Raw genomic sequence first — 9,388 nt, forward strand, 5'->3', positions numbered from 1 at the left:
TGGGAGGTGGGGTGGGTTTTGGGCGGGGCGAGTGCGTAGCGCTGGTGTTTTCTTTTCTGGCGCGCAGTGGTGGTGGTTCTTGCGGTTAGGCTGTGGTGTAGGTTGGTGCTTGGGTTAGGTCTGGCGATGTTTTTGTGCAACCCCTCCCGGGGGGCGGGGGGGCCAGCCTCCTGCTCTGTCTGCCGGGTCGGGGTGGGGTGGGGTGGGATGGTTTGGGGTGCTGGTGGTTCTTGCGGTTAGGCTGTGGTGTAGGTTGGTGCTTGGGTTAGGTCTGGCGGTGTTTTTGTGCAACCCCTCCCGGGGGGCGGGGGGGCCAGCCTCCTGCTCTGTCTGCCGGGTCGGGGTGGGGTGGGGTGGGATGGATGGGGGTGGTTGGTGGCGGTTTTCGAGGTGTTTGTTTTCTGTTTTTCTTTTCTTTTCTTCTCTTCTTGCCCTGTCAGGGTTCTGGTCTCGGGGACCAGGCTGCTTTCAGGCAGCAGGGGGGCAGCGCGTCTGCCCCTGTTCAACCTTGTAAGGATGATTCCTCAAAAAAAATAAGCTGGACACTCCAGGAAGATGTGCGTTAGGCTGGCCCACGCCCGCGGGCCAGGTGGCCCGCAGGCGGGGTGAGGACAGTGCGCCCCCAACCCCCCGCACCCCGTGGTCACCCGTGGCCGAATGCCCTTGCCCGCCCTGTACAGCCCGCAAGGCAGGTAAGCATGTTGCAGCCAGTACACCAGCACCTTTGCCCCCCGACTGGCGTGGCTGTCCCACAGCCTCCGCCACGTACCCCGCAGAAGGGACGCATCCGGGGACGGCATGCGAGGGTCGCCCTCCACTGCCGCCGCTGCTGCCGCCGCCGCCGTGGCAGGCCCAGTGCTAGGTCCCGCCCCGCCCGCCGCCTGCTCCTGCAGCCGCGCGGACCGCCGCGGCCCCTCACCCGACTGCTGGGACGGGGACGCATACGACTGCAGTTCTCTCGCCGGCGTGTTCTGCAGCCCGGCTGCCGCGGAGGTGCGGTGGAGCCAGGGGTCCAGAGCCACCGGGTTATTGTGGAAGTGCTGCGCCGCCGTGGTGGTCAGCTGCGCCGCTGCACGCTGCCACTCCGCCTCCCGCTCCGCCAGCCGCGACTGTGCCGCCGGCTGGGTCCCCGAACCCCCCGCCTGCTGAGCTGGCGCCGGTTCTCCTGGGGTGTTGCTTAAGCAACCGACTTGTGGGGGTGGGGTGGGTTTGGGCGGGGCGAGTGCGTAGCGCTGGTGTTTTCTTTTCTGGCGCGCGGTCGTGGTGGGTCTTGCGGTTAGGCTGTGGTGTAGGTTGGTGCTTGGGTTAGGTCTGGCGGTGTTTTTGTGCAACCCCTCCCGGGGGGCGGGGGGGCCAGCCTCCTGCTCTGTCTGCCGGGTCGGGGTGGGGTGAGGTGGGATGGGTGGGGGTGGTTGGTGGCGGTTTCGAGGTGTTTGCTTTCTGTTTTCTTCTCTTTTCTTCTCTTCTTGCCCTGTCAGGGTTCTGGTCTCGGGGACCAGGCTGCTTTCAGGCAGCAGGGGGGCAGCGCGTCTGCCCCTGTTCAACCTTGTAAGGATGATTCCTCAAAAAAAGGATGCTTCCTCAAAAAAAAAAGGAAGACCCACAGCCGCCCAGGCGCTGCGACGCCAGCCAGAGCTAAAACACATGGGCGCCAGATAAGCTGATGACGATAATATGCCACGCCAGCGCCTGGAAAGAAACGCCGCCCAAAAGGAAACCTAGGGGGCCTGCACAGGTGATGCAAGCGTCAGCCGCAAGTTCAACTTCGGTGACCCACCCTGAACCTCCTCCACTTCACAAAGCGCGCCACCCGCCGTCCAGATGGCAACAAAGTGCTCCAGCTTAGCCGCCTTGAGCTGTGCGGTGAGAAGCTGTGTGGGCAGAGCCGACAGGGTTTCAGGGGTTAGCGTGGCGGCAGTGAAACGCAGCTGCATCACCCTGCGCAGCTCGCTGACCACCTCCCGAACCACATGCTCCGACGTCTGCTTAGCAGGCTCGCGGGACCAGTACGCACACCAGACGGCGTACAAGAAGGTGGCCCGCAAAGTGCTCCACAGCAGCGCGCCCGCCCCCCGCGGGCCTGAGGCCCACATACCCATGCGGTCCCCCAGCATGAAGCCCGCGTCCGTCACTGGCGGCGCCGCTGCCTGGGGCGCAACGCAGGCCCACAGCTGCTGCAGCCACGTCCTCGCCTGCGCATAAGCTGGACACTCCAGGAAGATGTGCGTTAGGCTGGCCCACGCCCGCGGGCCAGGTGGCCCGCAGGCGGGGTGAGGACAGTGCGCCCCCAACCCCCCGCACCCCGTGGTCACCCGTGGCCGAATGCCCTTGCCCGCCCTGTACAGCCCGCAAGGCAGGTAAGCATGTTGCAGCCGGTACACCAGCACCTTTGCCCCCCGACTGGCGTGGCTGTCCCACAGCCTCCGCCACGTACCCCGCAGAAGGGACGCATCCGGGGGCGGCATGCGAGGGTCGCCCTCCACTGCCGCCGCTGCTGCCGCCGCCGCCGTGGCAGGCCCAGTGCTAGGTCCCGCCCCGCCCGCCGCCTGCTCCTGCAGCCGCACGGACCGCCGCGGCCCCTCACCCGACTGCTGGGACGGGGACGCATACGACTGCAGTTCTCTCGCCGGCGTGTTCTGCAGCCCGGCTGCCGCGGAGGTGCGGTGGAGCCAGGGGTCCAGAGCCACCGGGTTATTGTGGAAGTGCTGCGCCGCCGTGGTGGTCAGCTGCGCCGCTGCACGCTGCCACTCCGCCTCCCGCTCCGCCAGCCGCGACTGTGCCGCCGGCTGGGTCCCCGACCCCCCCGCCTGCTGAGCTGGCGCCGGGCACGGCATGGCTGCGGGGCGGGCCGGAGCCGGAGGTGCGGCCGGGTTAGCCGCGGTGATGGCCCGCCGCACGTCCCGCACCGTGTAGTCCGCCAAGCTGACACCCGCAATCCGGCAGTGCTCCGGGTGCACCACCACCCCAGCCTCCGGCGCCAGGAAGTACGGCGCCCGAGGCCACGCCCCCGCCCGGTCCCCTGGTGATGCTGCATCGTACGCCGCCCGCTCTTCAAAGGTCCACAGGTGCCGTGGCTTGCGATGCTGCAGCACACAGGCAGGCTGCCACGCCCCATCCACCGCCGGGGGCAGCACGCCAGGCCCAGGCTCCAAGAGCCGCCCCGTGTAGTGGACGTAGGACACAGCCCCCGCAGCGTTAGCCACCCACAGCTGGTCCAGGCTAACCCGCCACTGTGGCGGCGCCGCTGGCGGCTGAGTGGCTGGCTGCGGCGGATGCTGTTCCACGCCCGCGCTCCGCACGTGGCCGACCGCGGCCGCCAGCCGGGCAGGCAGCCCCGCTGGCGCCGGCGTGTCGCTGTACACCCACGCCCACGTGGTGGCGGAGTCCGGGCGCACATGGGTAAGCAGCGCCCGGGTGAGCGTCTTCCAGGGTTGCCGGCCTGGCTTGGCAAGGAGGGCGAAAGTCTTAGCTTGCAGGGCAGACAGGAACGCAGGCAGGTCGACGTGGTTGACACCCCCATCCTTGTACGGCAGACATGCCGTTTCCCGCTTTGGCAGCAGGAGCGGGTTCCCGTGCGACACCAGGCTGGCGTCCTCAGCGTGCATGGAGCGCGCAGCAAAGTGGTCCACCAGGTCGGTGAGTTCCTTCAGCTGCGCAGGCGACGGGTTGAGGAAGCTGAAGTGGTAGGCCAGCTTCGCCGCCAGCACCTGCTTCGCAATGTGCACACGGCCAACGAGGGTCAGAGACAGGGCAGCTCACAGACGCGCCACAAACGCCATGCCGCGAGCCCGCCTGGTGTACAAGTCAGCTGCAGCCGCATCAGAGTCCCACGACAGGGGCACACCCAGGTGCGTCACGGCGCCAGTGGTAAACGGCACCCCCGTGTGTGGGCAAGGGCCCGTCAGGTGCGCAAACCTGCCAAGGCCCATGGCCTTGCTCTTGTCCGGATGGACACGGGCGTTGGACGCGCGGCAGAACAGCTGTACTGCCGCCATCAGGACCGGCCCGTCCACCGCCGGGTCGCGCACCGTGAGGGTCGTGTCGTCAGCGTGGTGGGCAGCAGGTGGCGCCTGCTCGCCGCTGGGTAACAGGGGCGTGCGCAGTGCCCCTTGCTCCACCTGCCGCCGCAGAAAGGACGTCAGTGGCTGCATCTGGATGACCCACAGGGGTGGTGAGGCGGTGCTGCCCTGCGGCAAGCCGTTCAGCACTGGGAAGGCGTCAGAGAGCATCCCGTTCACACACACGCGGGCAGAGCCGTTGGCAGTGAGCAGGCGGATCCAGCGCAGCATGCGCGGCCCAAACCCAAGTCCCTCCGCGGACGCATACAGCCACTGCCGGTGCACCCGGTCATACGCCTTTTCAATGTCCAAGAAGTACAGCGCACCACCCTGCCGTGGCGCGCCGTCCGCGCCCACGTCCAGGCGCATCCATTCGATCAGGCCTTGGAGGTACAGCGCGTTGTCTCCAATCCAGCGGCCGGTGATGAACGCGGTCTGCAGCTCATCCACAACTGCATCCAGGGCGGGCTGCAGGCGGGCGCTGACGGCCTTGGACACCATCTTGAAGTCGCAGTTGAGCAGCGTGATGGGCCGGTAGGACGCCAGCTCGGCGCGGTCCAGGCTTTTGCCCTTGTAGATGAGCGTAATGATGCCCTCCCGCCAGGAGGCAGGCAGCGCCGCCGCCATTTCGCCGCCATCGTGGGCGTCTGCAGCGGCAGCAAAGGCAGCGGCAGCAGCAGCACACAAGCGCGGGCCCAGCAGCGCCCAGAAGACCTTGTACACCTCGTACGGAACCCCGTCCGACCCAGGTGCTTTACCATTGGCGGAGCCAGCCAGCGCTGCCATCAGCTCGGCATCACTGAGGGCGCCGTCCCCGGACCCCTCTGCGGCGGTGTGCAGATCCGCCGGAACCTTGCGGTCAATGGCCGCCAGAAGCTGTTGCTGCGACGCCGTACAGACCGGCTGCACACGGAACAGGCCGGTGGGGCTGGTGCTGCTGTACATGGCTGCGGCGGCTGCGGAGACAGTGTTGCGCGTGCCCGGCCCCGTGAGCGCCACAGGCGCCGGTTGCCCCGGCACCTTCAAGTGCGTGATGGGCTCCTGCGCGCCGGCTGCTGGCTCGTCAGCCTGCCGATGGAACCAGCGAGTGCCCCGCTCCCCATGCTCCTCCATCAGTGCAGCGCGGGCATTGTGGCTGGCCGCTGCGGCAGCTGCCCGCTCCTCCCGCACCGCCAAGTTGGCCATGGCCGCAGCCTGACGCTGCGCGGCGCTGGCACCCGGCCGGTCGGCCAGGGCAGCGGCCGTGTCTGCGGCCAGCACCACGCCATGCAGCCCATCCCGGGTCTGGCGTGCATGCCGACGATGGATGCTGGTGGCGGCCTCCCGCAAGAAGAACTTGTCCGCCTCCCATTGCGGGCAAGCGCCGTCACCTGTACTGGCCACGGGATTGGCGGCAACGTGCGCCTCCTAGCGCTGCTCGAGCTCCAGACGCAGCGAGGGGTGAAACAGCAGGTATGTGGGGAAGCGCCACTGCTCCCGGTGCGCATGTGGCAGGTCGGGCAAGGACAGGGTGAGCAGCACACCGTTGTGGTCCCCAGGCGCCCCATACGTGCGAGCGACATCCACCACCCACGGCGCCGCGGTGGCACTGACATACCACCGATCCAGGCGTGCGGGAGTGGCCGGCTTGGGCGTGGCCGGATGCGTGTAGCCCTTGGCGCCGCCACGCTTGCTCGCCCAAGGGTCCACCAGACTGAACTGGGCGAGGAGGCTGGCAAGTTGCGGGGCACCTGCAGCACGTGACGGGCTAGGGGCCGCCTCCTGACTGGCATCGGTGACACAGTTCCAGTCCCCACCGACAACAAGCACCCTGTCCGTGGCCAGGTGGGGATGCAGCCCGGCAAAGAAAGCAGGCTTGTCCGCCACGGCCGTGGGCGCATACACACACATGAAGCGCAGGCGCAAGTGACCCACGTCCCAATCCCAACATACCACACGGCCCGCCGCATCCGTTGACGGCGGCTGCAGTACGCAGCCTTTTTTTTTTAAAAGTCATCCTTACAAGGTTGCGGTGGTAGACGCACTACCACCCTACTGCCAAGGCAGCCTGGATCATATCACAGAACCTCGACAGGGCCAGAGATCAGAGAAGAGAAGAGAAGTTTTTTGTTCCACCACACCTACTGGAAACCTCAACAGCCAGGTGACACCACACACCTACTGGAGTTCTCAACAGCTAGGTGACAACTACAGCCACTGCCTTGACCACACAGATCATCTAGAGCTCTCCAGTTGACAGGCCCAGAGCTCCACTTGAATCTTGGATCTTGTCCAGCTTATGCGCAGGCGAGGACGTGGCTGCAGCAGCTGTGGGCCTGCGTTGCGCCCCAGGCAGCGGCGCCGCCAGTGACGGACGCGGGCTTCATGCTGGGGGACCGCATGGGTATGTGGGCCTCAGGCCCGCGGGGGGCGGGCGCGCTGCTGTGGAGCACTTTGCGGGCCACCTTCTAGTACGCCGTCTGGTGTGCGTACTGGTCCCGCGAGCCTGCTAAGCAGACGTCGGAGCATGTGGTTCGGGAGGTGGTCAGCGAGCTGCGCAGGGTGATGCAGCTGCGTTTCACTGCCGCCACGCTAACCCCTGAAACCCTGTCGGCTCTGCCCACACAGCTTCTCACCGCACAGCTCAAGGCGGCTAAGCTGGAGCACTTTGTTGCCATCTGGACGGCGGGTGGCGCGCTTTGTGAAGTGGAGGAGGTTCAGGGTGGGTCACCGAAGTTGAACTTGCGGCTGACGCTTGCATCACCTGTGCAGGCCCCCTAGGTTTCCTTTTGGGCGGCGTTTCTTTCCAGGCGCTGGCGTGGCGTATTATCGTCATCAGCTTATCTGGCGCCCATGTGTTTTAGCTCTGGCTGGCGTCGCAGCGCCTTTTTTTTTTTGAGGAATCATCCTTACAAGGCGCCTGGGCGGCTGTGGGCCTTCCTGCACAGCGCGTCTTGCAGCGGGCTGGAGCCCGCTTAGTCAGCGCCACATCTGGCCCGTTTAGTTTTCTGCTTGTGTCTCCTCTGCCGGTTCTCCTGGGGTGTTGCTTAAGCAACCGACTTGTGGTGGTGGGGTGGGTTTGGGCGGGGCGTGTGTGCGTAGCGCTGGTGTTTCCTTTTCTGGTGCGCGGTGGTGGTGGTTCTTGCGGTTAGGCTGTGGTGTAGGTTGGTGCTTGGGTTTGGTCTGGCGGTGTTTTTGTGCAACCCCTCCCGGGGGGCGGGGGGGCCAGCCTCCTGCTCTGTCTGCCGGATCGGGGTGGGGTGGGGTGGGATGGGTGGGGGTGGTTGTTGGCGGTTTTCGAGGTGTTTGCTTTCTGTTTTCTTCTCTTTTCTTCTCTTCTTGCCCTGTCAGGGTTCTGGTCTCGGGGACCAGGCTGTCTTCAGGCAGCAGGGGGGCAGCGCGTCTGCCCCTGTTCAACCTTGTAAGGATGATTCCTCAAAAAAAAAAAATCTTGAACTTGAAAGCTCTCCAGTTGCAGGCCCAGAGCTCCAGCCTTGTACCCCAGAGACTCCCTGCACCACAGGGGGGGTCTACACACCACCAAGGTGTGGATGGGTTTTGGTAAACCAGGGCCCTTCCTGGTGGGGTGACCGGGAGCCTGGAAGGGACAGCCGACTCCGCGCCAGGATAGCCGTCCCACAGGAGCGGGGCGATGCTGCCGGGCTGGCAGCGAGGCAGTGGCGCCACGGAAGGCACGCCCCCTGCGCGGCACGAAGGCAAGACTCCAGCACCGTCGTGTCAGTAGCGTGGGTCTCCTGCACCATCGCCACATCCGCCCCAACTTGCTGTAGGTGCGAGACCAGCGCCCGCGCCTTGAACGGCGAGCCCAGGCCGTTGACATTCACTGTCAGCAGCCGAAGGTTCGCCGCTCCCACTGTTGGCCGCATTATGAGCCCCCGCCGGCCACGGCAGCGCCGTGGCGGTTGCGGTTGCTGTTGCTGCTGTGGTGTTTGCCGCGGCGGCCGCCACCCTGGCTGGGGGGCGCGCCGCCGCTGCTGGTGCTCATGCTAGCGGCACCTGAGCTGGCACCGCCGGGGTGCAATGGAGCGCTGCCCAGGCTCATGAGGCTGGAGGTACTGCGGCTGCGGTGCTGGCGTTGCCGGCGGCTGGGCCCACTGGCCCCGCCGGGGTCCGCCGGCCCACGCTTAGCGGACCGCAGGGTGCGGGCGTCTAGGAGCACGTAGTCCATGTAGGCCGTCTGCACCTGCTGCGCGGCGTCATCCAGCTGCTCCGTCACGTCGGAAGGCAGGGGCGTGTCTGCAGGCTGGGCTGAGTATAGGCGCCACCAGCCAGTGAACTCGTCGCGCAGCTGTGCCAGGACGGCGGTACGGCCGGCCGGCACGCGGCAGACGGCCCAGTCCGGTACGGTGGCGCCCTGGTCACGGAGGTAGGCGAGGAGGCGGCCACCAAGCGTGTCGCGGCCCAGCTGCGCCCACTCAAACCCCTGCACATCTGCGCAGCGGTTCCGGTGCGTCACGAGGTCAGAGCCGATGGCAACACACGTGTCCCGGGTCAGGCAAACGGCCCCGTACTCCGCCTCACTGCCCGCACCCCCACCAGCGCGCCCAACCGTGTCGGCCGAAACCCCAGCCGGCGCGCCCAGGCCCCTGCCCCTGCCCTTACCACCACCCGCCGGTTGTGACGTCTGCAGTGGCGGCCGCGCCTGGGGCGGCGCCTGGGGCACTGCCCGCCCCGCTCCTCCACCATGGCGTCCCAACCCGCTGCCCCCACCAGCCTGCTGTCCCCCTGCCGGCCGCCCAGTGGGCACGTGCGGCGGCGAGCTAGCACCGTCCTGCGGGGGAGGCAGGGCTCTGCCCACACAGCTTCTCACCGCACAGCTCAAGGCGGCTAAGCTGGAGCACTTTGTTGCCATCTGGTCGGCGGGTGGCGCGCTTTGTGAAGTGGAGGAGGTTCAGGGTGGGTCACCGAAGTTGAACTTGCGGCTGACGCTTGCATCACCTGTGCAGGCCCCCTAGGTTTCCTTTTGGGCGGCGTTTCTTTCCAGGCGCTGGCGTGGCGTTTTATCGTCATCAGATTATCTGGTGCCCATGTGTTTTAGCTCCGGCTGGCGTCGCAGCGCCTGGGCGGCTGTGGGCCTTCCTGCACAGCGCGTCTTGCAGCGGGTTGGAGCCCGCTTAGTCAGCGCCACATCTGGCCCGTTTAGTTTTCTGCTGGTGTCTCCTCTGCCGGTTTTTTTTTTGAGGAATCATCCTTACAAGGTTGAACAGGGGCAGACGCGCTGCCCCCCTACTGCCGGAAAGCAGCCTGGTCCCCGAGACCAGAACCCTGACAGGGCAAGAAGAGAAGAAAAGAGAAGAAAACAGAAAGCAAACACCTCGAGACCGCCACCA

The 9,388-nt window shown here is 66.4% G+C and overlaps 2 protein-coding genes across 2 annotated transcripts; both read right to left on the reverse strand.

Moving 5' to 3' along the window:
- Positions 1–1,540: 1,540 nt before the first annotated feature.
- CHLRE_02g093051v5 (uncharacterized protein) lies at positions 1,541–6,316 on the reverse strand. Its single transcript, XM_043059460.1, has 3 exons — positions 5,991–6,316; positions 3,768–5,428; positions 1,541–3,707 (listed from the first exon to the last, which is right to left on the reverse strand). The coding sequence occupies exons 1-3, from the start codon at positions 6,052–6,054 to the stop codon at positions 1,719–1,721; spliced, it is 3,714 nt and encodes a 1,237-aa protein (XP_042927094.1). The 5' UTR covers positions 6,055–6,316; the 3' UTR covers positions 1,541–1,718.
- A 1,134-nt stretch (positions 6,317–7,450) lies between these two features.
- Positions 7,451–9,066, reverse strand: CHLRE_02g093084v5 (uncharacterized protein). The gene has a single exon (XM_043059461.1). It carries the CDS (start codon positions 8,908–8,910, stop codon positions 7,924–7,926), a length of 987 nt encoding a protein of 328 aa, XP_042927095.1. The 5' UTR covers positions 8,911–9,066; the 3' UTR covers positions 7,451–7,923.
- Between the last annotated feature and the right edge of the window lie 322 nt (positions 9,067–9,388).

This window comes from Chlamydomonas reinhardtii, chromosome 2 (assembly GCF_000002595.2).
Source record: "Chlamydomonas reinhardtii strain CC-503 cw92 mt+ chromosome 2, whole genome shotgun sequence".
Taxonomy (NCBI): Eukaryota; Viridiplantae; Chlorophyta; class Chlorophyceae; order Chlamydomonadales; family Chlamydomonadaceae; genus Chlamydomonas; species Chlamydomonas reinhardtii.

Bases quoted from the DNA above. Each gene is read 5' to 3' on its own strand.
- CHLRE_02g093084v5 (XM_043059461.1), bottom strand. From the start codon at position 8,910: ATGGCAACAAAGTGCTCCAGCTTAGCCGCCTTGAGCTGTGCGGTGAGA.
- CHLRE_02g093051v5 (XM_043059460.1), bottom strand. From the start codon at position 6,054: ATGACTTTTAAAAAAAAAAGGCTGCGTACTGCAGCCGCCGTCAACGGA. The intron at 5,429-5,990 runs GTATGTTGGGAT...TGGCCAGTACAG, and splicing joins CGGATGCGGCGGGCCGTGTG to GTGACGGCGCTTGCCCGCAA. The intron at 3,708-3,767 runs GCGCGTCTGTGA...ATTGCGAAGCAG, and splicing joins CTCGCGGCATGGCGTTTGTG to GTGCTGGCGGCGAAGCTGGC.